This window comes from Anguilla anguilla, chromosome 2 (genome assembly GCF_013347855.1).
Source record: "Anguilla anguilla isolate fAngAng1 chromosome 2, fAngAng1.pri, whole genome shotgun sequence".
Taxonomy (NCBI): domain Eukaryota; kingdom Metazoa; phylum Chordata; class Actinopteri; order Anguilliformes; family Anguillidae; genus Anguilla; species Anguilla anguilla.
Genome location: NC_049202.1, coordinates 37,422,351 through 37,448,939, shown reverse-complemented (window position 1 = coordinate 37,448,939; position 26,589 = coordinate 37,422,351). Strand labels below are relative to the sequence as shown.

Here is a 26,589-nt window from a genome sequence, read left to right as displayed (position 1 = left end):
TGTGGTTAATGGATGCATATTCCCAGTTATTGTCTTCGAATAAATACAGACAGTAGCTGTTTGGCTGAGAGGAGATTAATAAAAAAAAAAGTTAAAATGTAGAAAGGGTTGAGTTCCATTTCAGTTCCCCTGAGGTGAAAAATACAAGTTTAGAAAGTCCTCCCGAGTAATTTGTTTGAAATAATTAATTAGTGAAATCAGCCGGAAGAAACACATGGCAGGACTTTTGCTTTCTGACCCCTGGACTTTCCACCTCAGCAAATTCTCATGCTGCAAGGCCACCCCAGTGGAACTGATTTGTTGGTCTTGTGAACAAAAGTTGTTGTTCAAAAGCACTTTCCACGTCTATAAATAGTGTCCTTCTGATTCAGAATGGATCGAATACTGTTACCCTTCAAGAAATCTCTTTTTCAACTCAAGCATGACCAGAATAAGCAGCTTTACATGAAAAATGAATAAGTCTTAATAATGGTAAGCCAATTTAACATCTTATCTTTAATTAAACCTGCATTGGTTCATAAAAATAAATAGTTATCGATAGGCTTATCTCATATTGATGTTGTATGCTTTGGCTGCATACAGATTCAGTTTTTTTCCTGGAATATATGAAGTGATTTGGCTGAAATTATTATGATCAACGGTTAGACTAATGTTGAGAGATTCATATTAAGGTGTTAATATTAAGAATGCCATGCAAATTTAATCTAAAATATATATATTTCAATTTTTGGGACATTTACAATAATTCCAAGTGCAACACCACAATCAGATATTATATCTATTGCATTGATCAGTAATGCAAAGAGGTTCAGAAACAGCCAGTAGAAGGTGTGCAGGTGTCATGGACGATGTGGTAGTCCATTTAAAATCTTTCCGATGAAATCCACAGTGGGTAAGTTTTTTGTCATATCCAGCGTGTATTGCTTTTAATCCTTTGGTTTCTCCCTAAGAGGTGTTGGTGAATTCTTTTGTGCGTGGAAACTGCTTCACTGACAGCAGATGAGATTCTTCCACAGCTGGAGAGCTTAAGTGTTTTTTTTTAATGCATGACTGGTTATTCATCACCTGAGTTTCTGAAATAAGCGTCGTCCTTTCAAGAACGGCAGTATAAAAGGAACATTTCCTTCTCTCCGTTTTTGAATGCTTTCTGGTTTGAAATACTCCAGCTCATCATTTTAAGTTCTAGACATGGGCATTGAAAGAAAAGCTTAGCAGAAACACAAAGAACGATGGCTGAAAAGGAATTTTTACACATGCATATACGTTCATACTTATCCACCTGGCAGGAAAAAACGTCCCACCCCCTTAGCAACAACCATGACAACACACTCCACACTCTTAGTAACGGGCAGGACAGTGTCCCACCCCCTAGCAACAATGTCCCACCCCTTTTTGGAAGGGAAAAACAGACATGGATGAAGCAGACACGAAATCCACCTCAACTTAGCGGGAGGGAACGAGGAGCCTAGCAACACAAACTGAGGGACCCACATCCCTTAGCAACCGAGACGGAGCGCAGTGAGAAATCTACACTTTAGCCTGTACTCCGGCTGTGAGGAGCCGTACTGTGGTTGCTGTCACCCGGGGGGGCAACGGCTGAGCTTCAGCTGCCGGTTTGATCATAATGGGCCTGTGGATAGTGGATGCGTTAAATCTGTCTTAGGGACTGAGTCTCACTACATCTGACCTGGTCCCCCAACCTTGCCTCAAAATGGCGTCTATAGGTTCCCTCTCGCTGCTCACGTTTATTTTCGAATCCCCTAGAACGCTGTCGTCTATGCCGCTGCTGTCATTTCTCATTATATCATTTCTCATTGAACTGTTTTCATGCATTAAGAGTGACCGTGTCACAGGCTGTTTCTTCTCTCTCAATGCTTCCCTATTTATTTAGATTGGTAAATTACAATGGTAATATTGTGTTCTTTCTCTGTCTACTCTGACCAGTTTACTGTCTCTTTGCTCTTTTTGAGAATGCAAAACATTCTTATAGAACAGTCAATGTAAGGTAAATGTGCCTAATTGAAAGGAAATGATGACAATAACCATTTTTCTTTAATTAAATATTTTTGATCGATCAGACTTTGTGTCTGATAATATCATTTTCAAGTGTTGATTCCTAGATTGCTCTCGGTTCATGCCTGGTCCAGATTGTCTGCTTTCAGAGAATATTTTATTAAATATTTTATTTATTTCCCAAGTGCACACATAAGGTGTGTTTCCAAAAGAACTGCAGGAAGCTCTGATAATAGACACAGAAGCTACATGGTCTTCAAATAGTAGCTCAAGCTCTATCTGTGCCCTACAATGCGCATGGTTCAGTCCATAAACTGACAGCGCGCGGAGGCGACCAGGAGAATCCACGACTGCCTCTTCTGGGGACCGTCGATTCGCCCCCGATGAAGTCATTAATTAATCTGTTAGTGGGAGCACAGGCACAAAGAACCGAGCGGCAGAGTGGGGAGACAAATTGCGCTTGAATGTGAAAATCCGTTTATTTATTATGCATTAAGTCACATTAAGCGGATAATGCGCTGGCCTTAATGAGCTGTTATGCAGGTCAGGGCCAGTTTTCTCTTCCCCATTACCAACACTCTAGCCTAATTCGATCTAACTCCTATTTAGGTCCTGTTTAAAAATTCAACTGTCACAAAATGTCAGCTTTAGTCCCTGTCCTGCACCCCTCTCCAAAGGCTCTCCCTGGAACGTGTTATGTACACTGATGGAACCTTTGCCACGTTTTTTTTTTTTTTTTTTTCCTTTTTTTTTTTTGGTCAACGACTGCTCTCCGGGGAATATCACCTGCAGTTACACAGCAGGCTACGGAGCGAAAAAGAAAGCGGAGACAGATATGGGAAGTGGCCTAAACACGTGTGAATGGGGAGCTCTCTGCTCGCAGGAGAACAAATGGGGGGTTTTTTTTTTAAACAAATGTCTGAGGTCGGTTACCGTTTATGCAGGAAATTTTCCCAGTGAGTGAAAGAAAGAAAACTCATGGCTAGCGACCGGCCAAGAGGAAAAATCCTGACTAGGGGCCAGTCCCGGAGCCCGTTTTCCCATGGGACCCAATGAGGACCTGAGTCTCCCAGCTCCAGCCGCCTCCTGACTGGCCGCCTTCTGAGCAGCATTTAGAAATGAAAAAATATAGCGAAGGCAAACACAATTTGTTACTGCAGCGTTTCCCAACCTTTCTCCTTCCGCGGCGCACTTTCCACATTTACAGAATCTCATGGCGCACCGCTCTCGAAAGCATGAAAAATTAACACCCTGCAGCCCCCCTCCACACGACGTACTGACGTTGATGTGACGTGCCAACAGAAGGCCTAAATGTTCTTTTGGGGTTTTAATTAAGCGATATGCATTTTAATTGACATTTATTTTGGCTTTTGTGAATGGGATTTGTTCATTCAAGTTTTTTTTATTTATTTGAACATTAAAATTTTTTTTAAAGGATTTTTCACATGGCACACCTGACCTCGCCTGACGGCACACTAGAGTGCTGCGGCACACCGGTTGGGAAACACTGTGTTACTGTATCAAAACAAGGATTTGAATAAAACCATGACTTCCTCTGAAATAAGACTGGAAGAATTCTCCATAGGGCTACAGTTGAAAGTCGTCTCCTGTCCAGCCATTTTGGCTACCAGAAATAATTTGTGTGTTGGTGTCTCCGCTTAGTCATTTTTCCCTGCATTACACAGGCTTTGAGGTGGGTTGTGGAAAGGCTTGCAATTGTTGGCTTTGTTGTTGGTGGTGGGGGCATATTAAATCCTAAACCAGAGCAAGCAGCCAACAAAGAGGTATCCTAAGAGCATTAACACCCCGGGAACAATCATAAGAAATGCCACCGGCCAGCCAGAGCATTGCAGCTTATCTGTGTATTTTTCCTATTTTCGGCATAACAATTCCAGCACATTGGTGGCTGTAACTTAGCAACCGGGCAGGCAGAAAATAGAAGCAGGAGAGGGGACATAATTCAATAAGAGACAAAATAAGCAAAAAGATCAGAGAGAGGTATTGTCTGTTCAGCTCCCACCACCAAGTCAATATCAGTAGAGAGGCAGCTGCAGTGGAAATGGGCATTGATCTAATCTTTCCCCTCTCTATGGTACTGTCTTACACTCCCTCTCTTCTTTCTGCTCTCTGTCACGGAGGCACAGTCTGTCCACTCTCTGCTATATTACATTGAGAATGATACATATAAAGTGGAAAGGATACACTACACGTTAATAGAATCAGGGGACTTTGTTTTCACACACACACACACACACACACACACACACACACACACACAGACACACAGAGAGAGAAAGAGAGAGCTGAGCTGGTTCAGTGGTTCAAAACAGTGGTTTGCAGCCTTCTTACACTCACCTGTCAAATAGAAGCTACAAAACATGAAAATGATAGCACCATTAAAAACCAAGCCATTTTATTTCTGATCCGTGTAGTATACAGTCATGCACTATTTTATATTCTCAGGAAACCTGAGGAAGAATAAAAACCCAATCCGGTCACTCACATGCCCCAGATTTGTGTATTACTACTGTAGAATGGAGTTACAGTATGAAGTCACTGCTGTTTCTCAGGCAGTGGGACTAATGGTCTCGGCTGACAGCTGGTATTCTTTAATTGGTACTTTCTGTGGCTCGCTGATGGAAAATGTAAAGGGCTCTTCTCCTTATCACTGAAATGCTCTCCACAACTGTTTCCTCCTCTGCACACAATATTCACAGATAAATGATTCAAAAAGGATGATGCACCAGCGGGGGTTCACTTGTAGCCGTTTCCTGTGGACTGGCGAATTGGAGAAGTAAAAACGTACAGCCACTAGATGGCCCTCCATACTCACTCACAGATGAAAACAAGAAAGCGACTCAATTTCCCTCCCTCCTTACTTAAACACCCTGGTCGTCTGCACCCCTTCGTGAAGGCTACTTCTGACATTTGCTTGGAAGGAGAGTTGCCCACATCAGTGTCTGCTTCCTACTAGTCTTTGGCCAGAGGTCAGCATAGTTGTGGACAGCACGGCGTAGGCTAAAGATTTGGTTTTAAATAGAACCAGGGTGTAAGGTAATTGTAATGCATCTGGGCAATGAAGGACGAGTCATGTTGTGGCTCGAACTTGTAATTCTCCTCGCTGACTCAGTAGCCACTTCTCAAAATAATGACTATTTCACAGCAAAAACAATCTTTATGTAATGCAAAAAGTTAACATGGTTACACGGAAAATCATATTCCCTATTAATAATGTCATTTGGAGTAATAGCTGTTTAATTGTTACAGCCACACTGAAATGTGTGGTGGTAGTATTTATTTGTGCCTGTCTAAACGAAGCCTTCTGTTACATAGTTTTGTCTTTTTACTATGGCACAGAATATGCCCGTTTTACCGGTAATCACAATCAGAAAAAAATGATTTGATCCCTTGATATTTTGTCAAACCTGTATGTGCTGTTATTGATAGTAGAAAATAAAATGTAAGGTTTTGACATATTGAATAAGACCCTGCTTCCTGCTTTTGTATTAAATTATATGTATCGCAATACAGCAGTAGCCTATATTGGGATTCACTACTAGCCTACTCACGAGTCTAACTGGAACATTACACGTGAAATAAGTTACATATTGATGAATGAGTTTGAAAATCAGTATGTTCCGAATTATAATTATACAATTTAGTAATCACTGAGTCAAATTAAATATAGTTTACGAAATAATTGAAATGATAAATGCCGTTAACTTCACATTTTAATGTGTCCCTTATGCCAGAAGGTAACTGAAACTGAATCAAAATGTTTCATTTGTTGCCTCCTTGGACCAATAGTTCGTGTTGGGTTGTGATGCATGATTAACTTCTCATAGGATGTGCAAATCTTAGAGTGAGTAACCGGAAACAATGTCAGGTAGTTTTGGCCAAGTGATGTTCCATCTGAGCCCTGTTTATAAGTGCTCGTAAAAGCTGACTTGGCCAGTGTGTAGCACAAGTTCAACCCCCTGGACGACTCCCCGCGTTTCTCGTCCGTGCCGTAGCACTTTAGGCTACTTTCCGAACAAGAAAAAACTTCCTTGTGTACTGTATACTTGGTGACCCAGTTATCTTAAATCGCTGACGAAAAGGAGCGGCACAGAAAGTGACAGAACACCCGAAGTGTTCTGCGTTCCTCTGCAGAGCAGTACCGGTAGGCTATACCTATTCAACTTGCCGTCAAGATGGGTACCTGCATACCGCAACGAAGTAAACAAATCTGGATGTATTTTCTGGTATTATTTATTGCGACGGATGTTTGGGGTAAGTTTGAAGATTGTAAGGCAGCTACCTAACTTTTGTAGCAAATGAATTGAATCGTTCATTATTTGTTAAACGCTCTATTGTTAAATCACAACATGTTTGAGTTATTTCATAATTGGTTCCAGGCAGCCTTGTCGTATTTACTGGTTTGTTTGGACATCCATAATACACACTTCTTTCTTGCGTAGAGGTTGCTTGAATGAGTTTAGATCGAGTTTTGCTTTGCTTATTATTAGGCTACTGGCCATCCGGGATGACAGGATAAATGTATACTGGAACATGAGGGATAAACCTGTATCACCACCGAAACAACCCCGGCTAATTGGGACTAAGAAGCGTACAATTCCTTATAAGGAAACTTAGAATGTCGAGCTTAATCCACAAGACGAAACACGAGGGTGCTGGATTCATGCACCGGTGCACTAATTCCGGAGTGAAAAACGGCTGAAATGTTTACAATATTAACATGTTACTATAACTGATTACTATAACTATTTAAATAACCTAATTAATTCTACTCATATTTGTTTATAACGGAATAATATCACATATTGTGACGTATAATGCTGTAAATACGAAGCATTCAGGTTTGTTATTAGAATATTTGTCTTTTCAGAAGCCAAGTACGGCTAAGTCTGTACATTGTAAAATTAACTATGATTGTGTCATTAATAATAATAATCAAGTACGTGTGGTCCCAATTGAATTTATATAATTTTCTTGAGTTGATTCATGATAATTTTGCAGTGTAGTAATCCACTTTAAGAGTGAATGTCAGTTGTCTAAATACATGAAAGCAGAGGTTCTCAAAATCCTGAGAGGCCCATTGTATGTGGGTATTTTATTGCAGTTAATCTCCTGATCAGTTCAGGTTGATGAAAACATTCATTTAAGTTCGTCCATTTTTTCCCCCCTTCAACTGATTAATACAGTGCAGATTTAGCTTACAGCTGTTCATTTTCCATAGATAATTAGTTGCAAGTGACAAGGGTGTCCAAACTTTCAGCACATAGGGCTCACTGATTTCACCAACCAGAGTATCATTTAATTAAAAATCTTCTGAAGACCCACTTGCTATGCAGCACATTACAGAAAGCGAAACCATTAGTAGATCCGAATGATTAAAAGTCCTGGGATATGAAGATTTGGACGTTTTCTCTTTGCAGCATTTAAGGAAATATTTGATGTAAGGTGGCATTAGGTGGATAAATCCCTCAGTAAACAGTAAAAATGTCTAAGAATCTTTAAGAATTATTAAACTCTTGTTACAGTAGTTTAAAACAGGATTTTCAGTTATGGTTTCAATGAATATCAGCACAGTAGGTCACCTGGACCGAACCACTGGATTATTGGAATGAATTCATCGTACAGATTTTGCACTCATAAACACTCAGGTATTACCTTTTTTAAAATTTTCATGTTGTACATAGAAATAGTTCCATACCATTGCTCTGGTATTTTGTGTTTCTTTTTTTTTTTTCCTTCATCACAACCAGCTGTTACTTCAGCCTATCCAAACTCCCACCCTCCTTTCTGAAGTGCTCAGCTTGAGGGGAGGGTGTGTCGTGTGAAGGCCTCTTGAGAGGGCACTGTGCAGGATGTTAATCACTATGGTGCATGCCCAGCGTCTGTGCAGGATCTTCCGGGGCTTGCTCTGCTCTTATCGGGCTCTCTCAGTCATCTCTGTGAGTGTTTCCCATCTCACCGTAAGCTTGCTGTGTTATCAGGAGAAGAGAGGCGGCGGGGGGGGGGGGGGGGGGGTTTAAATTGGGTGAGGACTTGCCCTTGTACATGACTCATCTCGTCTGAGACGCTGTGGTGCAACAGTAGCCAAGGAGGAGGTACCAGCCACAGGAGTGTGAATTTCAAACGCTGGATTTGAATTGCTGCAAACCTCATGCTGAATAAGCGTTAGACCCAAATAGGGGCTGGGCTGCGTTCCGCCCACAGTTGAAGTTGAAGTTGTTGTCAGGATAAGGGCGAGCAAGTTTAGGGGACGGGCACAATTTCCGATGTAAAAGTTAAAGTTTCAATATGGAGTTCAAGTGTCCTGTGACTGTTGAGAATGGCTGCGTCCCATGGGTCAGGTTCTGGAATTTCACAGAGCATCCATGCGTGCCTAAGTGATGGCGACTAGAAGGAACACTGTTGCAGTTGGGAAGGTCAGGACAGGACGCTAAGATCAGCTCTTCCGAATTATAGAGGAATAAAGTGAGACGTGGCCACTGGCCAGGGCCTTGCATGTATTCCTAGTGTTTTCACTTGCTTGGCTGTTGTCCTGGGCTGAGAACACACTTACAGGCACTAGAATGCCTTTCAGGGCGTGTTTGCGCTGACTGCGTTTCACACCTTGTTGTTGTTTACGCCCCCATTCCTGGGTAGCAGTCATCGGGCTGAGGTCAGCGTTGTTACGCCACAATAACTGCAGCAGTGCAGTAAGCCCCCGGACCTTGCAGGCCCTTACACGCCCCGCGATATCCAGACCCTGCCTGTCCGGCGGTTTGCTCTCACAGTGACTCTGCACAAACAAAACGCCCACCAAGCAGGGAATTACAGGAATGTGCCTGTGTGTACATGAGTGCAGGTGTGTGTATGTGTGTGTGTGTGTGTGTGTGTGTGTGTGTGTGTGCGTTTGTATGTGTGTGTGTGTGCGTGCATGAGTGTAGGTGTATGTGTGTGTGTGTGTGTGTGTGCGCGCGTGCGTGCATGAGTGCAAGTGTATGTTTGTGTGTGTGTGTGTGTGCGTGCGTGCGTGTGTGTGTGCATGCTTGCGTTTGTGCGTACATGAGTGCAGGTGTATGTATGTATGTGTGTGTGTGTGTGCGTGCATACAGTTGTGTATGTGTGTGTGTGTGTGTGTGTGTGTGTGTGTGTGTGTGTGTGTGTGTGTGTGTGTGTGTGTGTGTGTGTGTGTGTGTGCCTTCATGCGCATGCAAGCCAACTCCCTATCATGCCAAAGTGGGACATGGGCCCCTTTTGGACCAAACAGAAATGTGTGTCACTCAAGATAAACTTCATGTTATTGCAAAATGTTCAGACTTTCTTGTACAGATTTTACACTTGATATGGAAATGCCTTGGTGTGCAGTGCTATTGCTATCCAGAGCATTGGACCTGAAAGCTAAAATTGCTTAAACTAGCTTCCAACAACTTCTGTCAGCCATCCATAATTTGACTTCGTCTTCCTCTGGAAGCCTCTCATAAATGGACAAAATATAATGTAATGTAAAGTAAGGTACAACAAAATGCAACCTGAATGCTGATCATTGATTAAAGTTCAGACATCCTGGCATTTTCATGTATAATCTAATGCATACAAGAAAATGTTCACATTCCACAAAAACCAAGCATATTGTGAAACTGGCATACTTTTCGGTTTGTCTCAAATAGGTCTGTGCCACACTTGGGCACGATACTGGGTAACATGCCGCGAGCATACGCCGGGTGCCATTTTTCTTTGTGTTATTTTTAATTAAGCGGAGTCGAAAACGTTTGTTCCGTGTCTGCGCTGCCAAGATTTGATAAGGTGGCAAAGCAGTGAAAAATGATCCCGTTGCTTCCAAGCACTGAGTCAGTTTCCAAGCTGTTATCTGTGCTGGTGAAGTGCCTTGGGAACACATGGTTGTCTTTAGGCTAACTCCGAATATTATCGTTTGTGTGATTCTAACTGCGCAATGGCTAAAGCGTTAGCAACCATAGTACGTGCAGCATTTAGCATTAGCTGCTTCCGTCTGGTTTGAATTGTATGCAGAGGACAGTATGTAATACGTATGCAGTGCACGCGTGCTAATTCCCTGCGAATTGTGCTCCGGTTTCAGGTTCCAACATCTGCACGACCAGGGGCGCCAGCACCTGTAAGCAGTGTCTGGCCGTGCACCCCAGCTGCGCGTGGTGCTTCCAGGAGGTAAGGCCACGTCTGTACATCCCGAATCTTCATTTCCCTTTCTCCAGGCGTCTGGGAGGGAAACGAGCCTACATATTGCATAACAGGATGAACGTGGAATTCAGGCTGGCATATTTACTAACAGCGGACGTTTCCCGAGGAGCGCACACGATCAGAACCGATCGTTCTTAACGTGTATCCACGATCGACGGACGCCTACGTTACGCTGCGTTGCGTTGGTTTGCGTGATGATTCGTATGGACCATGATCGCGCGCTGGTTTTTCCAAGTTTTTGGTGAAACTTGCTGAACTGCCCTCCAGCAGACATACTGACTCACTGTGCGCCGCGTAAGGCGCGCCGTCGCGGAGCTTGAAGTCACCGGCGCTTAACTGGGTTCGTTCGTTTCGCCCCCCCCGGAGAGGACGTCAGCGAGCGGGCCCTCAGCCCGAAATGCCCTCATCAGTCATTAAACAGACTGTGGGCCCTCCAAAATTGTGCTTGGAGAGCAGCGGATCCTCGTTCAAATGATGTCATCCTTCCCTTCCGGAGATGAGGGCTCTGTGCAGTGTTGCACCTCCAGACCACAACAGTTTTACCCTCTGCAGTTCCACTGAAGCGTAGAGTGGAGTCAGAAAAAGAGGAACCAACAGTAAGCTGTGACTGGCTGAGGTGTTCACTCTTAGCTCACGACTTCAGGCGCTTTCGAAGCCTGGATCAGCGCCTGAGTTTGTTATTTAAACACGGCGGCACTCATTTCCAGCTCAGTCAACCTTTGCTAAGACTGCTGGAGTCAACACGAGTTAATGTTTGTTAAAGCCAAGCCGTCTCAGGGGCAGAAAGTATCGAAATGGGAGTCGTTGCGCAAACTGAGGAGTAGATGAATCCCAGCAGCTAATAATACCGCTAATGCCGCTTTGTCTTGCTTGGTTTACGACACAGAACCATGACGGAATGTATTTGTTTGCTTTTTTGGCTGGACACGAAGGTTTCTTCCCTGGAAAATCTCCCAGAGGCTCTCTGGGGGCAAGCTGGGACGCGTCCGCCAGTCCCCTCCTCAACATACCAGTCGCTGAAAGGATCTTGCAATTACCCTGTGGTTTCTAGCTGGTGGCAAGGTCTTATCCTTTAATCGCTGCATCGTATGCATTCACGATTATTCATCTAACAATCAAGAGGGCAGGGGGGTCATCATAAAAATGTCTTAATGCTAGCTGAAGTGCTTTCTCTAAAAGTTGTTTACTGTTGTGGGCCTGTTTGTGTTGACCCTGAAATAGTGATTTGGTTTCCCACTGCATTCTTGGCATACTTAGAGAAAATAAGTACAGCGTCCCTCATGACAAGTGGCTTTTTCCATTTTGTTCGGTATCATTGCTAATTTCTGCTTTTGCTTGTAATGAACGGCCTTTGTTGTGGCTTTAGACTGGTATGTATGGCTAGAGCGTTGGTTCACAGTGCAGCGCGCCTCGTAGACTGACATCCAGTTCCCGACTGCGCTGGGGTGTGGATTATTGACTGAGTTCAGTGAGGCGGCGTGTAATTGGGCGCGGTGTCACCTGGCACAAGAGGGCGTCAGGTAGCAGGGTGTTCCTGCCCCCGGTAACCGCTCCTTCGGTTGATCGGGTGTCTCCATTACGGCTCAGTGGGGCTACACCGACTGTGTAAAACTAGCTCTCCAGGCACAGGGCTAGTGAGTGAAGAGGAGCTGTGGTTGGCTGCCCGTGTTTTGTATGATAGGCGTGCTAGTTTGGGCCCTCTTGAATGGACAGGCTTACATTTGTTGGGCATTTCAAATTGAGGAGCAAAGGAGTGGTGTCAAATGTGGTACCTTCCTTTTTTCAGAGACATTTTTGCTGCTCCTCGATTTGGAACGCCTCATAGCGTAACCCCGCCACCACGGCTATGACGCGTCTACTGTCAATTCAGCACGGTCCAGAGAAAAACATGGCCGCCGCTCTGTACCGCCCACGCTGAGAATGCCCTCCCCCCCGTGTCGTCCCGTCAGAGTTTCGGGAAGGGCTTGTCCCGCTGCGACCTGAAGCAGAACCTGCTGTCGGCGGGGTGCCCGTCGGCGTCGCTGGAGTTCCCCCAGAGCCGCCTGGACGTGATGGAGGACCGGCCCCTCAGCGACAAGGCCTCGGGTTCGACCACCGACGTCACGCAGATCCAGCCCCAGAGGCTGCACGTCACCCTCCGACCAGGTGAGGCGCCGCGCTCTAAAAAACCGCCCGCTAACGCTCTCGCTCGCCGCAGAGCCGCGTAGCTCCGCCGGTGCCTTTTTCGCCGAGCCCTCCTGCCTGTCTGGAACTGGCCGCGGTTGGCGGGATCCTTCGTGCTTTCGTGTGTGTCAGGATTCGGCACGGTCACAACACGGGGTAGGCTGCAGCGGAAACGAAAGAGGAAGTGGAAAGAGCTATTGTTAGCGGCGCCAGATTGGTGCGCTCTAGCACCCAGGCGGCGCGCTGCGCGTCTCCTTTCCGGCGCGTGGACTTTGAACCGGTCCAGGGCGGATTCAGACCGGAGGCTGTTTGGAGGGAGCCACGGCGTGCATTCGCTTCCCTGCCCTGCTGCTATACCTCTCGTTTTTACCCCTCCCCCCTTCCCCCCCCCTCCTTAGATGATTCCAAGCGCTTCACGGTCAAGGTGCGCCAGGTGGACGACTACCCCGTGGACCTGTACTACCTGATGGACCTGTCCTACTCCATGAAGGACGACCTGATCCGCCTGCGCACCCTGGGCAACGACCTGGCGGACAAAATGGGCAAAATGACCAGCAACCTGCGCATGGGCTTCGGGGCCTTCGTGGACAAGCCCCTGTCCCCCTACATGTACATCTCCCCCAAAGAGGCCGTGGCCAACCCCTGCTACGGGTGAGGGACCGCCCGCTAAGGGCGACAGCGCCGGGGGTTTGGTTCAGGGGAGGTTCGGTGTTTATGTTGAGAGCTTCGTTAATGCTTGCTGCCCTGCCCCACTCCCCCCTCCAATCTCTCCCTCTTGGTAGGATCCAGACTACCTGCCTGCCCCAGTTCGGGTATAAGCACGTGCTGTCCCTGACGGAGGAGGTGTCCCGCTTTACGGAGGAGGTGAAGAAGCAGCGCGTGTCACGGAACAGGGACGCCCCCGAGGGAGGTTTCGACGCCATTATCCAGGCTGCTGTCTGCAAGGTGACATCCCCATAAGCAGTGAAACATGCACACACACACACACACAGACACAAACGTGTTCACACACACAGACCACAGATACACAGATACACATATGTGTATACTGTACACAGGTATACTGTACTTCCACATACACACACACACATGTGCACACACACATACACACCACAGATATACAGATACACATATGCAAGCACATACACACATAGAGGTATACATGCATATGCACAAACACTCACAGAGGTATACATGCACATGTGCATACACACACACAGACACATGGAAACACACACACACACACACATTGAGTTCAGCCGCTTTGCCTCTCCACCTCATCATTCATTTTCCCCTTTCTGTGTTGTCAGCTGTCCCACTTATTTCTCACGTGTACACGGTGCACCTTTGCACGTACACGACCTGGAAGCATTTCGTCACTGCAAATATGAGTATGAATGAGTTCCTCTCTCTCCTCCCCCGTACACAGAATCACAGACCTGTCTTCTGCCCTCTCTCCCTCAGGAGAAGATCGGTTGGCGACAGGGAGCCTCTCACCTGCTGGTGTTCACCACTGACGCTAAAACGCACGTGGCCCTGGACGGGCGCCTGGCAGGCATCGTGCAGCCCAACGACGGGAAGTGCCATGTGGGCACAGACAACAACTACGACATGTCCGCTATCTTGGTGAGGAGCACGTAAGCGTTTCCAGAGTGTGTGTTTATGTGTTTGAGTGTGTGTGTCTGTGTGTGTGTGTGTGTGTGTGTGTGTGTGTGCGTGTGCGCACACATGTCCTTGCTTGAATCCATCCTGCACGTGTGGCCTATTCATATTTGTAAATTGGGTATGGTAGATGAACCGATGTAAATGGCGTCAGACTCAGCATTTCCCCATTTTGTCTTCCTGTAGGATTACCCTTCACTGGCCCTGATAACAGAGAAGATGTCCGAGAATAACATCAATCTGATCTTTGCGGTGACCAATCCTGTGGTGCCCCTCTATCAGGTGACTATCATCTGCCTGGAAAACAGTTTTAAAAAACTGTTGTAATGCTGTGACAAATGATCAGTTAGGTTGAGTGTATTTTCTCCCTATTGCTTTTCCTGCAAAGTCATTAACAACCATAGCAATGTGGTTTGAGTCTTGACCAAACCACAGCTTTAATAGGGTTGTGAAAGGCTCCGCAGAAGCTGTTTTGTTGTGTGGATGTCACTGGCTCATATTTCTCACCAAGGCATCTGCCTTACTTATTTTTCCCTTCTTTAGATTCAGTTTAAAGGCCTACACTGTTTAACTACCACAGGGTTGACACTGTGACTGCCATAGGGTTTACACTGTTTAACTACCACAGGGTTGACACTGTGACTGCCATAGGATTTACACTGTATGACTACCATAGAGTTTACACTGTGTGACTGCCATAGGGTTTACACTGTGTGACTACCATAGAGTTTACACTGTGTGACTGCCATATGGTTTACACTGTGTGACTACCATAGGGTTTACACTGTATGACTACCATAGAGTTTACAGTGTGTGACTACCATAGGGTTGACACTGTGTGACTACCATAGAGTTTACACTGTGTGACTACCATAGAGTTTACACTGTGTGACTGCCATAGGATTTACACTGTGTGACTACCATAGGGTTTACACTGTATGACTACCATAGAGTTTACAGTGTGTGACTACCATAGGGTTGACACTGTGTGACTACCATAGAGTTTACACTGTGTGACTACCATAGAGTTTACACTGTGTGAATCCCACAGGGTTGACACTGTGACAATGCCACGGGTAGCTGTACCCCCCTGTACCATTGTATACCTCCCTGCTAAAGTTAAGCAGGGTTGGGCTTGGTTACTACCAGGATGAGAGACCTGGAAAAGGTGAAGACCAGGGGAGACTGAACTGGCTGTCTAAATCTGGTCACATAAACATCCTCTACACACAGTTGCTTAAATTTTCATCCCACACTGATCGCCCCGCTCATCGCTGCAAATGATAACCGAATTCTCGGCTAACCCACTTAGTTAAATGTAGTAATGCGAAACTCGGTGGTCTGCGGTTCAAACGTATGCTGAAGGCCCTTTCAGGTGCTGAGTTGGAGAGGCTGACTCAGTGGACGTGTGGCGCTAACTCAGTCCCCGCCTGTCTGCTCAGAACTACAGCGAGCTGATTCCAGGAACCACGGTGGGGATGCTGACGGACGACTCTGGGAACGTGATCCAGCTCATCGTGGACGCCTATGCAGTGAGTGTATTGGCCACGCTCTGGAAAGATGTGACACGGGGAATTCCGCATTAACTGAAAAATCGAGACCGCCTTCTGAGTGCACAACATATTTGCTTTGAGGGTTTTCTAAAGCGGGCTGCTAAACAGACCTGGGTCAAATACGTATTCGTTTTGAATTCAAATACTTTTCTGTTCTCTGTTGATCTTGTCTGGTGTATTGGAACCAGTGAAATACTCTCAAAAAGTGCAAACCCTGCCGTCTGGTCATATTGGCAGGCTCAGTTACAAGGCAAGATCAACAGAGCACAGAAAAGTATTTGAATCAAAAACATATACGTATTTGACCCAGGTCTGGCTGCTGAACAAGGTCCGATCCGACACCGAAATGCAAGGCAGCAGTGCCGAGCGAGTAAGGGAGTGGAGTGTGAAGCGGTGACCGCGTTCGTATCTGCCGATACGGTAGTGGCTGTCGGGTGGAGTCACGTCTTCCGGTCTGACCCGGGCTGTGTGTGTCGGAAACAGAAAATCCGCTCCAAGGTGGAGCTGGAGCTGTTGGGAGTGCCGGAAGAGCTGTCCCTGTCCTTCAACGCCACCTGCCTCAACGGAGAGGTCATCCAGGGGCTCCGGTCCTGCTCTGGCCTCAAGATCGGAGACACCGTCAGTACCCCCCCCCCCCCCCGCGCTCTCCTCCTCATTCTCCCATTTCTTCCACTTCTTCACCTCCTTTTCTTAATGTTGTTGGATAGCTCATAATAGGACACAATCCCATGTGAATATAGCATTAATAACATAGTAATAATGTATTAATAGCTCTAGTGTGGACTTCTTATGTGAGCTTAAAAGATAGTGGAAATATATTGGACACTTTATTAGTATGATACCTCATACTGCACTACACTACATACTACAGCGAAGGCCACATCTGTTTCTGTTTCTCATGCCAAATTCTGGCCTTTAATCAGCCCTAAAAATAATCTGAGATTTTAGCGACATTTCTTGATAAGCCCATAAATGACAGAAGAACGCTTTTTGTGTACCTCCACGCAACTGTTTTCTGTGATTTACTCTACAAGTAAACCGGTATTGGTGTATACAGCCAGTTAGCTCATTTAGCCAGGGTTACTGGTGGAAGCAATAAAACCCTGCATGCTCACCGGCCCTCCAGGCCCGGAATTTCCCACGGCCGGCCCAAAAGCGCTGACCTTGTTTGGTGCTCCGTGAAGGCAGCACGCTAGTCATTCCTGAGTGGCTGGTTCTCGGAGTGAGCTGAGGTCATCCCCGGGCCCGAGAGGGGCTTTCACACTGGAGGGGAGGCTGCGCTTTGCACGCGGGGCTGGGCGGGTGTCTGGGCGTCAGAGCGGCCTGTTTCCTGTCCGCCGCCGCGGAGCTCTGAGTCACTCCCGCTGAAAGCCCCTGCTGTCTGGAACGTGCGGGAGGGCCGTCCCTACAGCTCAGAACGTCCGCACAGCACCTAACGGCGCTCGCTCCCAAGAAAGGGCGGAAAATGATATAGATAATCATTTACGTCCTGTGAAACACAATTACGTACACACGGGCAAAGTCACGATCGTACACACGCGTGGACACTCGCCCGCCCACACACACACACACACACACACACACACACACAACACACAAGCACACATGCACACACACACTCTCACACACACACACTCACAAGCACACACAAACACACACACGCTCACAAGCACACACACACACGCACACACTCTCACACACACACAAACACACACACGCATACAAGCACACACATGCACACACACACTCACAAGCACACACAAACACACACGCTCACAAGCACACACACACACACACAGAAATCATAATATTTATTCATACCTCCCACATCGCAGATAATGTCAGCCAAGAAAATGTTCCAGCTTTAAATCATTCTTTGCTTCTGCCTTTACTACATTCAGCTTTATCTTTACTGAACCAAAGTCCAGGAGCTAACCACACCCATCCCTTCATCCTGCCCCACCCCTTTGTCCCGCCCCGCCCCCCCCCGCAGGTCTCGTTCAGCGTGGAGGCGCGGGCCCGGGGCTGCCCCGCCGAGAAGCGCAAGACCTTCACCCTCAAGCCCGTGGGCTTCAAGGACGCCCTGGAGATCACGGTGGACTTCGAGTGCGAGTGCGGCTGCCAGGCCCAGGCCCGGCCGGACAGCCCCGAGTGCAACCACGGCAACGGCACCTACGAGTGCGGCATCTGCCTGTGCCACCCCGGGCGGCTGGGCCCGCGCTGCGAGTGCGCCGAGGGCGACTACAGCCCCAGCGAGCAGGACAACTGCAGCCCCGCCCCGGACGCCCCCGTCTGCAGCGGCCGGGGCGACTGCATCTGCGGCCAGTGCGTCTGCCACAGCAACGACTTCGGCAAGGTGTGGGGCAAGCTGTGCGAGTGCGACGACTTCAACTGCCTGCGCTACAAAGGGGAGCTGTGTTCAGGTGAGGGGGGGGGGGGGGGCTGTGTTCAGGTGAGGGGGGGAGCTTTGTTCAGGTGAGGAGGGGAGCTGTGCTCAGGTGAGGGGAGGAATAGTGTTCAGGTGAGGGGAGGAATAGTGTTCAGGTGAGGGGGATCTGTGTTCAGGTGAGGGGGCGGGGGCTGTGCTCAAGGTGAGGGGGCGGGGGCTGTGCTCAGGTGAGGGGGGGTGGCTGTGTTCAGGTGAGGGGGGAGCTGTGTTCAGGTGAGGAGGGGAGCTGTGCTCAGGTGAGGGGGGGGCTGTGTTCAGGTGAGGGGGGGCTGTGTTCAGGTGAGGAGGGGAGCTGTGCTCAGGTGAGGGGAGGAATAGTGTTCAGGTGAGGGGGAGCTGTGTTCAGGTGAGGGGGCGGGAGCTGTGCTCAGGTGAGGGGGGAGCTGTGTTCAGGTGAGGAGGGGAGCTGTGCTCAAGGTGAGGGAGGTTCTCATAGGGCTGAGACTCATTATATTTTACATTACATTGCATCACACAGCAGATTCAAGGCACGCTGCTTTTCTCATGGGCCTCAGAAGTCTGAAGTAATGCGGAGCAAACCTTTACCCATATATGGACTTCCGGGGTGACATATCTGCCTTATGACAAATTGAATTAAATTAATTTTTGGTAGCTTGCAAGCACAGCTTATGCACCATTCACAAGAGTCAGATTTTTAGCGGACTTGCTGTTTCCCAGCAACAGTTTGCAGGCTAGTAATTCACTCTGGGTTTTCTATCGGTTGCTGTTGAACAGAGTATGGCATGAAGGCTCACGGTAATAAATGTATGTTTTCTTTTGTAATGAAATGAAGCATGTATCGAGTGGCTCTCCAGCTGAGCTGACTCAACATAAACTGCTCACAACAGCTGAACACTGCAATGCTACTGGGAAAAACTGACTGAACGGAGATGAGTAAGCTCTTGTAAATGACACACCGTTGACCAATGTCTTCGGATCGAACAGGTCCATCTTAACGTCTAGTTTATGACTGGCTTTGAAAACACAGCGTGAATGTACGGCAAGGCATGTAGACCAGAGTGTTCTTCAACAGGCGGAAAATGACTGGGCGCAGTCCCAAAAAGAGGACATTTAACACCTGGATTTATTGATTACCAGTGGATTTATAGAAAATCGGGCATTTCCCAGGGTTGCGTCGGACGAGTCCCCTTCCAAAGGTGCTCTATTACACCTACAAAGAAATGTATCCTTTGTATTGTGAACTTTATATATATTGCCATATATTAACAGGCACTGTGTTTTAGTATCAAGTTTGACAGCACAGGAAATTTCTGTTAAACACAGGCACCGGAAAAGTGTGGTCAGGCCACTGTGGCTGTGACTGTTATTATTAAGTGGATACAGCAGGGTGTCACTCGCACCAGTGAAACTGCACATTCAATTATTTACTCTCTGGTTGCAGGTTTTTTTTTATTGGCATCTTCAAATATATATACATACATATGCCCCTGGTGCCCGCTCAGGAGAGTGAAGACAACTCATGGCCCTCCTCCAAAAGCAGTCGGAGGAGACCGGGTCATACGCGTGCGGTTTGATCAGAGACCGTGAACGCTGCAGGTTTTTGAGCTTGACTTGACAGCGGTTCAAGTCCTTCCACGTCAATCCCTCAACATCAGTTGCCGTCTTCTATTTATATTCACGATTAGTGATCGGGTGTGTTCCGGGTTGCCTTAGATGGACTCTTTTGATTGTGGTTTCTGGGGAAAACTGCACATTCGGTCCATGCTATGCTTGCTGTAACGTTAAAGTAAAGTTGGCACTGTCAGACCGTGTCCATTTAAGTCAGGGAAGACAAGCACTCAGCAGTGGGTGTTCTGAATCTGCTGAGAGTTGCAAGTGTCCTTCTGTCTGTCTAGCTGTGCTGGTGCATGCGGAGGGAACACTGTACCTTTAGCCCTTATAATGGATCTACTCTTCCAGCTATTCCTCAGTCATCGTGGTTTCAGGACGTCTGTAGCTCGCGAACGATCATTTAACATTTTTGCTGCGCTACATTCTTGCGTCATAGGCACAGCAAAACATCTCTTTTTAATCTGACCTTGTTTTTGAGGTTTAAATTTTTTGTATGAGTGTGTATGTGTGTTTGGCAGGGGGCGGGGAGGGCGGGGGGGGTCTATACCCCATTTTTAATCGGTCAGTGCTGTGTTGGGCTGCCTGTTGATTTGAGGGCTGTTCCGATCGTGCTGTGTTGAGCTTTGTGGTGAGTGCCTTTCCGTGAGTTTCAGGTGAAGCAGAGATGGAATCTGAAGCACTGTAGGAAGCCATGTGCTGTCAGCAGCGCGGCGCGATGCTAATCACTCCTACGCAAGCTCTTTGAACTCTTTTCTGCCGGAAAAGAAACTGCCGTTTGATCTTTTGGGCCGTCAGTCCGGGAACGGAGAGCATGCAGACCACTTTGGAGCATTTCCAGGGGTGCATATTTGACGTGTTTTTACCAGGCTGTTACTGGGAATTTTCTCTTTTCCCATTCCCGCTTTCCCTCTTGCCGGGCAGTACCTATACAGGCAAAGCTGGGTTCACTACGCGGCCCAGTCTCTTTCTGAAAACACTCCCAAAACACTCATGTTCTTAAAAAGGAATTTTCTCAGAGGTGAACTTGGGGCGACCCCAACCCACAATGCTCTCACTGTTGTGTTTCTTAATAATTCTTTATTCTGTCAGAACAGTCAGGAGGGAATGTTCTGGATTACGATAAAGTTTTGTAGAGCAGCCAGGAGGGAATGTTCAGGGTGAGGTAGAAGGGTTTTGTAGAGCAGCCAGGAGGGAATGTTCAGGGTGAGGTAAAAGGATTTTGTAGAGCAGCCAGGAGGGAATGTTCAGGGTGAGGTAAAAGGATTTTGTAGAGCAGCCAGGAGGGAATGTTCAGGGTGAGGTAGAAGGGTTTTGTAGAGCAGCCAGGAGGGAATGTTCAGGGTGAGGTAGAAGGGTTTTGTAGAGCAGCCAGGAGGGAATGTTCAGGGTGAGGTAGAAGGGTTTTGTAGAGCAGCCAGGAGGGAATGTTCAGGGTGAGGTAAAAGGGTTTTGTAGAACAGCTTGCAGGGAATGTTTAGTGTGAGGTAATATGGTTTTGTAACATCATTTACGGAGCAGGCTAATCCTTGGTGGGAAAGGGGGGTGGGGGGAGGGATCTGAGAGCTCTTGGCATGACTGCTGTTACTCAGCGTCAGCTGCTTTTATTGAAGCCATTCTCCATTAGTCACCCCCAATAGGCACACAGTTTACATTCATATATGTCATTGAATGATTAACCACGCATTTGGGGCGACATAGCTCAGGAGGTAAGAGCGGTTGTCTGGTAGTCGGAGGGTTGCCGGTTCGATCCCCCGCCCTGGGTGTGTCGACGTGTCCCTGATTAGACACCTAACCCCTAATTGCTCCCAACGAGCTGATTGGTACCTTGCATGGCAGCCTTTCACCGTTGGTGTGCGAGTGTGTGTGTGAATGGGTGAATGAGAGGCATCAATTATTGTAAAGCGCTTTGGATAAAAGCGCTATATAAATGCAGTCCACATTTGTCTTCAGTGATGCCAGGTCAGGTACACGCAGTACATGTACGTCTGTGAGACAGGATTGAGCCCCAGTAGATTGGTGAAAATTGCATTTCAGGCACCGTGTCCAGTACAATTCTGCGTAACTCACTCAGTAGGCCCGACAATGTGGAAATCTATCTCGGCGATGCTGGGAGAAAATTGATTGGCCGATCACACCTCGTGTCTAGACTCGCTTTCAATTTTCCAATCACAGCGTTCGTCCCCTACTGTCATAATTGCGCAATTGTTTGCCGTCGCTGATGTGATGCTATAGTTACGGTCCTGTCAGGTGATTTAACGTCAAGTTCAGTTCTGCAAAGCACGTTATTAAATAAGCCGAAGCTTAGGTGTAGGGCTATGAATCACTTGCGCTGATTAGGCATAGCCCATAATATCCTTGACAGGGCTGAGTGAATGTTCAGCCGAGTGCTTCATTGCTCTCGCTCAGACGTGGAGAAATGACCGGTCTCCACAGGAATGAACATGGCCGACCGTCCCTGTGACCAAGCGTCACAGTTCCTGACAAATTGCATTTCGTTTCCTTTTTTTTTTTCCCCTTTTCCTGACGGAGCGTTATCCCCTGGTGTCTGGGGAGAGGATGAGGGTGGAGAGCGTTTGCAGAGGTGCCTCCACCTAACCTTCTACCCTCTGGAAAAAAAAAAAACTGAATCAAGCCAAACAACACGGCAACACATTTCCGAAGCATTACTCAGAATTTAGTCTTTTTTCTCTGTCCTGCAAATCCTTCGCCAAGGCCTCCGCATGGGAAAAATTACCAACGATAACACGAAAGGCCTCTGGGCCGGGACCAAGCAAAGCACATTTTCGCGGTAAACATGGCGGACCGGTGTCAGCCTTGAGCCGCGCAGCTTGGCTGCGTGAGGACGCCTCGGCTCTCTGCGGCGCGGCTCGTGTGTTTGTGTTTAAAGGGGGGATGGGGGGTGGGGGGGGGGTGGGGGTTGGGGGGGGGGTGAAATAACGAGCGGGAGGCTCTGCGGGCTGCGACCGTGCCGAAAACCTTGTACCGCTCATACCGCTGTTACGTAGAGGCTGGGTTCTCTACGCGGAAAGATAGTGGCGCTAGGCCTCCCCTTCAAACGCAGGAAGAGTAGCTGCGCTGTGATAGTGTGCTGTGGATTCAGTCGACTCTGCACACACTTTATGCTCAGGTCGCAAAGTCAAAGTAACTTTTCTCTTCAGTTTCGGAGAAAAAAATGGAAGAAAACTGAGTTTTCTCAAACAGGGAGAGCGTGTGCGATTGGAGCGCGTGTTGCAGGGGACCACACCTGGGCCAAATGCGTATTGGTTTTGGATTCAAATACTTTTCTGTGCTCTATTGGTCTTGCCTGGTGTAATTGAGCCTGCCAATATGACCAGAAGGCGGGGGTTAGCACTTTTTGAGGGTATTTCATTGGTTCCAATACACCAGACAAGATCAGTAAAGCGTAGAAAAGTATTTGAATCCAAAACAACCCTGGTCTGCAGGGGACACGCGCCTATCAGCACTGATGTGTGTGGGATGTGCGGCATGTCCATGAGGAGTCTTATCTACAAAGGGACCGCTTTTTTTTTTTTTAAACTTTCGGTCCCTCTGTGTCCTTGTCGCCCCTCTTTTTTCAGACTGAGACGGTGTGGCAGATTATCTGCCCGCTGGGTGCACCTGGCACAGATACCCTCAGAGTTTGCCACCCGATTGGGTGACGCAAAGTTGACTGACCGATATGGAAATCGCGAACGCAACAAGAAGAAAAACCCACGTTTTATCACTTTTATTAGGTGTCGGGAATAGAGCGCTGATAGGGACATTTGTTTTTGTCACAGGTGAAATATGCCCAGAAATATCGTCTGAATGGATGGCTGCTTTCCGATAAGGCTGGAGCGCTCGGCAGGATGAATTGCTGCCTGACGCTTCGGCGCGCCGGTTAGCGCTCTGACCTCATGATTAATGCCGACGGTAACGTTTGTGTTTATTTTCCTCGAGTGTGCCGTGACCCAGGCCTCTGTACCACGTAGGAGTGAGCCATTGGGTCTCCAGTCCGTGGCGAAGCCAGACTCAAGAAAAACATGCATCTGAAGCCAGCTTCTCATACACATTATTTAAAATAAAAACTATCAAGGATAGGCTAATAAGCTAATAGCTTATTTCCATTGTGGTCCTTTTTTGGAAGGGGTGTGTGTGGGTAGGCAGCGGGTAAAAAAATGTGTTCTAGCAGCATAAATTACAACACAACATCATTAACAAACAACAACCAACACATCAACAACATCGGTAGATCAACACCCAATCAAACTACCTATCGGCATCAGTATTACATAATCCAGAACATCTCAAATTGCACATCCAATTAGATGAACTTAATTCAGTGTCAGCACCTAAAATGCCATAGAATGCCATTGTGCCGACTGGTTAGACATATATCATCATCATCATCTTAACATCATCATCATCATCATCATCATCAAAAACAACCTACAATAGAAAATAATGACTAATTCAGTGAGGCATGTACACAGCCTCGTGCCTTTTTAAAGGTCGCCTCTTATCCATTTTTTCCAGCATGGAGCATGGCTCGTTCTGCATTCCGCCGAGCTTATCTGCCGCGTACTTCGCTCGCTCTCTTATCTGTTCCGTCTCCGCGTTTCTCCCGGCCCCGCCCTGGCCCTGCGCGCACGCTCGCTCCGGCTCAGCGAATAAGGGGGCAGGAAAGAGGGGCCTCACGCCACGCCCCACCGCGCCGCACACCGCGCCGAACGCAGGCGCTGGAAACGACGGGAAAAGGAAACGGGAGGTTTTGTGCGGAGGGCAGATTGGGGAATTTGGGCGACGTTAGGCGGCGACCTCAGAGCCAGCAGAAAGAGGACATTCTCATTATCTCAACGGCCTGTTCAAATGAGCAAGGAAACAAATATGACAATTTTATGTGTGTGTGTGCACGTTTATGTGTGTGTGTGTGTGTGTGTGCGCGCGCTGTATACGGTATGCACCCCCAATAGGTCTTTGAGGATTCTGCATACCCCATGCCCTGTGCCCCACCCACTTTAACTCTGACTTTAATCATTTTAATGTATTTTGTAATGCCTATTAAAACGATCAGATATGGACATGTACGTATATGACCTGCATGGCATGGAGAACATGTCTATTTTGAATGCTGTAATTATGTCCTTATGATTCAGCTCACAGCAGAAGTGTTTGGTCAGAGCTGTTGTCAGCGTTGACTGGTTTTGAGTCCTGACTGAGTGAATGCATTAAGTACCACTCAAAATAAATATGAAGCAAGCCGTCTGTGTAACCTATAGTACTAGTGCCATTTTGAGTCCCCCCCCCCCCCTCCCCCCCACATTCTCACGGCCTTGAATTTATATCCTCGCTAATGGCTGATGACTATCAGGGGAATGTGTGTCTGCACTGTCACACACTGATGATGTCACAATTCTAAATATACACTAGCGGGGGAAGGTGGAGAAGGGGCTGCGAGTGAATGTTTGGGAGGCGGGGGCCGGGGGGGTTGTTCCTCAGCAGAGTCAGAGAGAGAGAGAGACAGCTCCAGGACATGGTAATTACAGGCTGGAAGAGTCCTGGGAGGAAGGGGGCCAGCGTGGCTGGTTATATCCGAGCTGTTTGCTCTCTGAGCATTTCCTCTACATTGTTTATCGGGGTCTGCTCAGTAGTGATATACTGCAGAGGAGGAAACATGGACCGCATTGTCACTCATTAATACTGACACACACACCCATGCACGCTCACACGCACACATGCTCATACACATGCATGTTTGTACAAGCACACACACACACACACACACTCTCACACATGCATGTTTGTACAAGCACACACACATACACACATATACACACCCATGTATGCTCACACACACACACACACACACCCACGCATGCTCATACACAGAGACACACACACATGCATGTTTGTACAAGCACACACGTACAAGTTTCCACCACAGGAACTTTCCCCAGGAACTAGGAACCTTTTGAGGAACTCAGGAACCTAGTTCCTAAATTAAGTTCCAGGGAATTTATTTTACCCCAAAAAAAGTCCCTGCTCGGGGGGTAGTACTTTCCAAAAGTACCGGAACGTCTGGGGTGGGGCGCAAGCTCTGAATATTTCTGATTGGTCGACTACTCGCAGTATTTTATTTCAACCGCCATTTTTAAAAATCTGCAGCCGCAAACCGATTTATTTTCATAATAACTTGAATTCAAACTTGTATGTTATGCGGCGCAGTAGCCTACTTTCGGTTATAGCCTGCCAACGTCTTGGAACAGATGAGAAATTAAGATTGAGGATTTTAACGTGTGCTCTTCTGTTCTTTTCTTGCTTTAGTATTCGTTTTATAAAATGTTAAGCATTCGTGCTGGGACAGCATGTTACGTACGAAAACATTCAAACGGTTTAATTCAGTTGCTGAATATTTTCTTTGTTAGCCCGTTATAATTTACTGAAAACGTTTGATACAGTTATGTGAGGTATGCAGTAGTTCTGCGTAATTACGTTGGTGATACAGTAAAAGCGAACTGGAAATCACCTTCCGCACTTTTTGTCAGGGTAAAATAACAGGTTCATTCTAGTAATCGTCTTTTTTGCTTATAGAGACTGCCATAATTTTACTCTGCGATTCTTCAATTCCACAAAAAGACCAGGAAGACTATGGACTAATTTATGGTGCATGGTTAGCATCTGGAGGGCACACTTCGCTGCTCCGCTAGCAGTAACTTTGAAGGAAAGCAAACGGTGGCTGTACCAATGCAATATTAATTTAAATTTTCACGCAAATCCGAGTTTTCATTCTATTTATTCTTGTCATTTTGCGATTAGCCTATATGGAATTGATGATGAGAGTCGAAGTAGTCAATTCAACAGCAAATTGTTTACGACGTGTGCATGTTTTCTGCTGTTGTTGCCAGTTATTTGTGGAATGTGAATACATTCTGTCGCCTTGGATGTCAAGACATGAAAGTGAATGTTCGCATAAAAACATAATGAATGTGT

The 26,589-nt window shown here is 47.1% G+C and overlaps 1 protein-coding gene across 1 annotated transcript in view; it reads left to right on the top strand.

The window, feature by feature from the left end:
- Positions 1-5,939: 5,939 nt before the first annotated feature.
- The window catches only part of LOC118221252 (integrin beta-3-like), a 29,470-nt gene continuing 8,820 nt past the window's right edge, over positions 5,940-26,589 (top strand). Inside the window, exons 1-10 of the mRNA XM_035406137.1 lie at positions 5,940-6,285; positions 10,103-10,188; positions 12,171-12,366; positions 12,783-13,035; positions 13,167-13,329; positions 13,849-14,010; positions 14,233-14,328; positions 15,489-15,578; positions 16,083-16,217; positions 17,593-18,022. Of these exons, the coding sequence (XP_035262028.1) occupies positions 6,207-6,285; positions 10,103-10,188; positions 12,171-12,366; positions 12,783-13,035; positions 13,167-13,329; positions 13,849-14,010; positions 14,233-14,328; positions 15,489-15,578; positions 16,083-16,217; positions 17,593-18,022 (1,690 nt within the window). The 5' untranslated portion in view covers positions 5,940-6,206. The remainder of the gene's footprint in view (positions 6,286-10,102; positions 10,189-12,170; positions 12,367-12,782; positions 13,036-13,166; positions 13,330-13,848; positions 14,011-14,232; positions 14,329-15,488; positions 15,579-16,082; positions 16,218-17,592; positions 18,023-26,589) is intronic.